The 3,804-nt window shown below is 42.9% G+C and overlaps 1 protein-coding gene across 2 annotated transcripts in view; it reads right to left on the reverse strand.

Annotated features, from left to right (window-relative positions):
* Positions 1 to 1,271: 1,271 nt before the first annotated feature.
* The window catches only part of rps14 (ribosomal protein S14), a 4,949-nt gene continuing 2,416 nt past the window's right edge, over positions 1,272 to 3,804 (reverse strand). For both annotated transcript variants that reach the window (XM_050037853.1, XM_050037861.1), the window contains exons 2-5: positions 3,389 to 3,540; positions 3,121 to 3,282; positions 1,721 to 1,797; positions 1,272 to 1,381 (exon numbers count right to left, since the gene is read on the reverse strand). In XM_050037853.1, coding sequence (XP_049893810.1) covers positions 1,314 to 1,381; positions 1,721 to 1,797; positions 3,121 to 3,282; positions 3,389 to 3,537 — 456 coding nt within the window. In that variant the 5' untranslated portion in view covers positions 3,538 to 3,540 and the 3' untranslated portion in view covers positions 1,272 to 1,313. The remainder of the gene's footprint in view (positions 1,382 to 1,720; positions 1,798 to 3,120; positions 3,283 to 3,388; positions 3,541 to 3,804) is intronic.

Genomic DNA, 3,804 nt, shown 5'->3' on the forward strand with positions numbered 1-3,804 from the left:
ATGGATTACCTGCCAAGTATGGAACATTTTAAAAGTAGGATTGAAGACTATTTGAGTACTGAATGCACATGTGCTGTTACTGAGTGCTGCTGGTGATTATACTGTCTTGAAGTGAATTGCCAACTGTTTTGTAACTGTTTGTTTCATGTTTTAACCTGTTGTGTTTTTAGGGGAACTATTACGCTGCTGTGTTGGCCAGGACTCCCTTGCAGAAGAGATTCTGAATGTCAATGGGACTATTTCCTGGTTAAAAGTTAAAAAAATATTAACGACTGTGAGCTGCAGAAAAAACGATCAACTTCTTCAGAGGAAAAACTAAAACCAGTTTCACACAGTTTATAAAGGAGTGGACATGAGCCGGAGCGTCGGGGGTTAAAATGGTCAAAATAAATATTTCATTTGCTGTTAATTATTTTTAAAAATATGAGCCCGACAGTTTCCTGCGACATCGACCGACTCTGCAGTTTGATCAGTGTTTCATGACGTCAGTGTTTTGGTTTCTTTGGCGCCACCTTGTGGTGACTCTCAGTATCTGCACTGAAGAGGAAGTGACCTCATAGAGAAACAGGAAGCAGAGAGCTCATGACCTTTGACCTAAAGCTCCACTGAACAGCTTCACCTGCTATTTACATTTATATTTGTTTATGTAGCAATTTATTAGAGTTGAGTCTTTGTGTTTGAAACAAAACTAAACGTTCGTTGTTGTTTCATGTCGTCAGATTCTGACAAACCTTTTATTGTAAACATCAGAAATATTTTCTCTGCGTCTTTTTACGGAAGTTATTTAGCTCCTAAACATTTATTTACTTGTTTGTATTCTGTTGTTTACATGTTAACAAATTAAATATTTTCCTTCATTAAACGTCAAACCACCCGTCTCTTCTCTGGAGGAGATGTCACGTGACCTGCGGCGACAGCAGCGTCACTGATGACATCACTGATAATGTCACTTTAATGATCTGAACATCCGTAAATTCCTTTTAACTTTTGCTTCAAACATTTGAACTTTTATCAAATTAGAAACGAGTTTTAAGAAAAACTGCGACTCAGAAGTTTATTAAAGAAAAGTGATGTCTGATCATTTGTTTTTACTGATCAATAACTGATTAAACTTATTGATCACTGAAGTCTAACCCTCCAGTCTGAACAGAAACTGATATTTCTCCACTGATCACACTATTGATCAGACATACTGAGACTTCAGACTGATATTGATAAGTGATTACAGATTATTGATGAGTATTGATAAGTAAAGAGACTCTGAGACAAACTGACTTTAACCTTTTTTATTGTCAGAAAACGTGGGTAAAGTTTTACAGACGGCGACCGCGGCGTCCACCCTTCCTCCTGGTGGAGTCTGACGGGATCGGAGTGACGTCCTCTGGTCACATGAAGAAACACATGAAGAAGAAACAGGAAGTCAGACACACGGGTGGAAATAGACAGTTTGATATTTAACTTTACGTTGTTAGAAAATGAAATCAAATGTTTCCATAGGTTAGTTTGATGTAATAAGAAAAACACTGACTAATCTGATTACTTTACAATCTGATTACAAGCAGCCGTTTTAAATCTGAAACAGGTCATCAGCTGACAGAGTCTTTACATCACTAATATAAACTCTACTGTGACCTCATGTTCTGTCATCAGAGGATTTTAACTGCAGCATCACTTCTATAAACACTGTGACATCACTCATCAGAGTCGGGGTCAGTCTCACCGATGCGTCCGATCTTCATGCCGGATCGAGCCAAAGCTCTGAGAGCAGACTGAGCTCCAGGACCTGGAGTCTTCGTCCTGAAACAAACACACACACACACACAAAATCAATAACTTCATCACGACACACCTGATCTCATGAGGTCCACGGTCCAGACCTGACGAGTCTCTGACATGTGACGTATGACACGTGTCCTGTGACAGTTCTGTGTTTTCCAGACTCATCTCTAATAGTCTGAGGTTTCAGTGACGATGACGAGCACAGCTTCACTTCTCACTGCCGTTAATTCAGAAACAAGATGCAAGTTCAGGTCGTCACATTAATGTGTTCATCACAGTGTGACTGAAGTCGCACACACACTGTGTTAGATCTGTGTTGTTTGTCATTAACATGACTCATTAATATTAACAATAACTGATAACAGTGATGAGCAGAGAGTTTCCAGGCGGGGCCTCAGTGAGGAGCGCTGCTCAGGATCTAATTACTTTAACAGATATTGTTCAAGTGCTGATTTTAGTAAGAATTATTATGTTTCATTTTCACAGAGAAACGATGATGATGAAGACGAAGGTGAGATTTTTATTGGCCGTCTCTGCGGCGCCGCACTGACTCATTTTAACTTCAAATCATCAGAGCTGTGTTTATGACAGAGCTGAGCCGTTAACCACAGGTTCAGTAACGAGTCAAACTGACATGACGACGTGTTGGTTTAATCTGACAGGTCAGAGAGCAGACGTTATCGCCACTGATCAAATGTTACAGGGCCTGTCATCGACTGGGGGCGGGGCTTAGCAGAGCAGAGGGACAGCTGGTCAGGGTCATGTCATGTGACCTCAGTGACGTTTCAGCCGTCAGAGCAGCTCCAGATTTTTAACGTGTGATTATAGGAACAGATTTGACTCAACGTTTGAGAGTTGTTCCAGACCGTTTCCAGGCCTGGAAAACTGGGTGACTACTTTTCAAGCCTTCAAGGTATTTTATGAGTGTACGAACCTGCAGGACGTCACAGTCCAGGTGAAGCAAACACACCTGTGTGGAGTGAGTTAGTCACAGCAGAGACAAAGTGTCCTGAACACAAACACGGTTCATCCATTAAAAAGTTACTAACTAACACACACACACACACACACACACACTGAGCTGAAGGGGGTGTGTGTGTGTGGTAATGTTATATATCGTAGGAGGAGTTAAGGACGACTCCAGTGACTCAGCGAGCAGACTTTTAGCCCCGCCAAAAAACTCCTGGACACACATGAACGGTTGAACTCCACCGGTCTGATCAGTTTTTTTAACAAGTTTAAAATGAGTTGGTGTCAGCTGTGATCTGTGTGAACGAATCTGACTCTGACAGTGTACAGACAGACAGACGGGTGTACAGACAGACAGACAGGTGAGTTTACCTGTTGCCCCCGGTGGCCCTCAGCTTGATGTGCAGTGCGGTGATCCCGAGCTCTTTGCAGCGCTGAGCGACGTCCTGAGCGGCCAACATGGCGGCGTACGGAGACGACTCGTCTCTGTCGGCCTTCACCTTCATCCCTCCGGTCACACGGCAGATTGTTTCCCTGGTGACACACCGACCAATCAGAAAACAGATACACCCATACTTCCTGTCATGCTCTGGGAGCCGATCAGTGAACCCACTGCACTGAGGAAGAGGAGGGCACTTACTTCCCGGAGAGGTCGGTGACGTGGACGAAGGTGTCGTTGAAGGAGGCGAAAATGTGACAGACTCCAAACACGTTTTCTCCTTCGGCCACCTGAGGACCCAGACTGATCACCTGCTCCTCCTTCTTCTCCTTCCCTTTACGAGGAGCCATCGTCTGAGGAAGAGGAGGAAGAAGAGCTCGTCACACAGATGTTACAAACAGCAGGACGTTTGAATCCAACATTACAAATCTAACAGCAGGGTTCAACGCTAAGGTTTTTTTCCACTTGCCCGGTCGGGCAAGTTGGTCAGAGATCTACTTGCCCGAAGTCAGTTTTTACTTGCCCTATAAAAATTGTTTAATTTAAGCGGCTATCAAATAACAAAGACTGCAGTTATTTTTATGTTATGTAATCTTTATTCACACTGTATTTATTAA

Source organism: Epinephelus moara, chromosome 3 (genome assembly GCF_006386435.1).
Source record: "Epinephelus moara isolate mb chromosome 3, YSFRI_EMoa_1.0, whole genome shotgun sequence".
In the NCBI taxonomy this organism is placed as follows: domain Eukaryota; kingdom Metazoa; phylum Chordata; class Actinopteri; order Perciformes; family Serranidae; genus Epinephelus; species Epinephelus moara.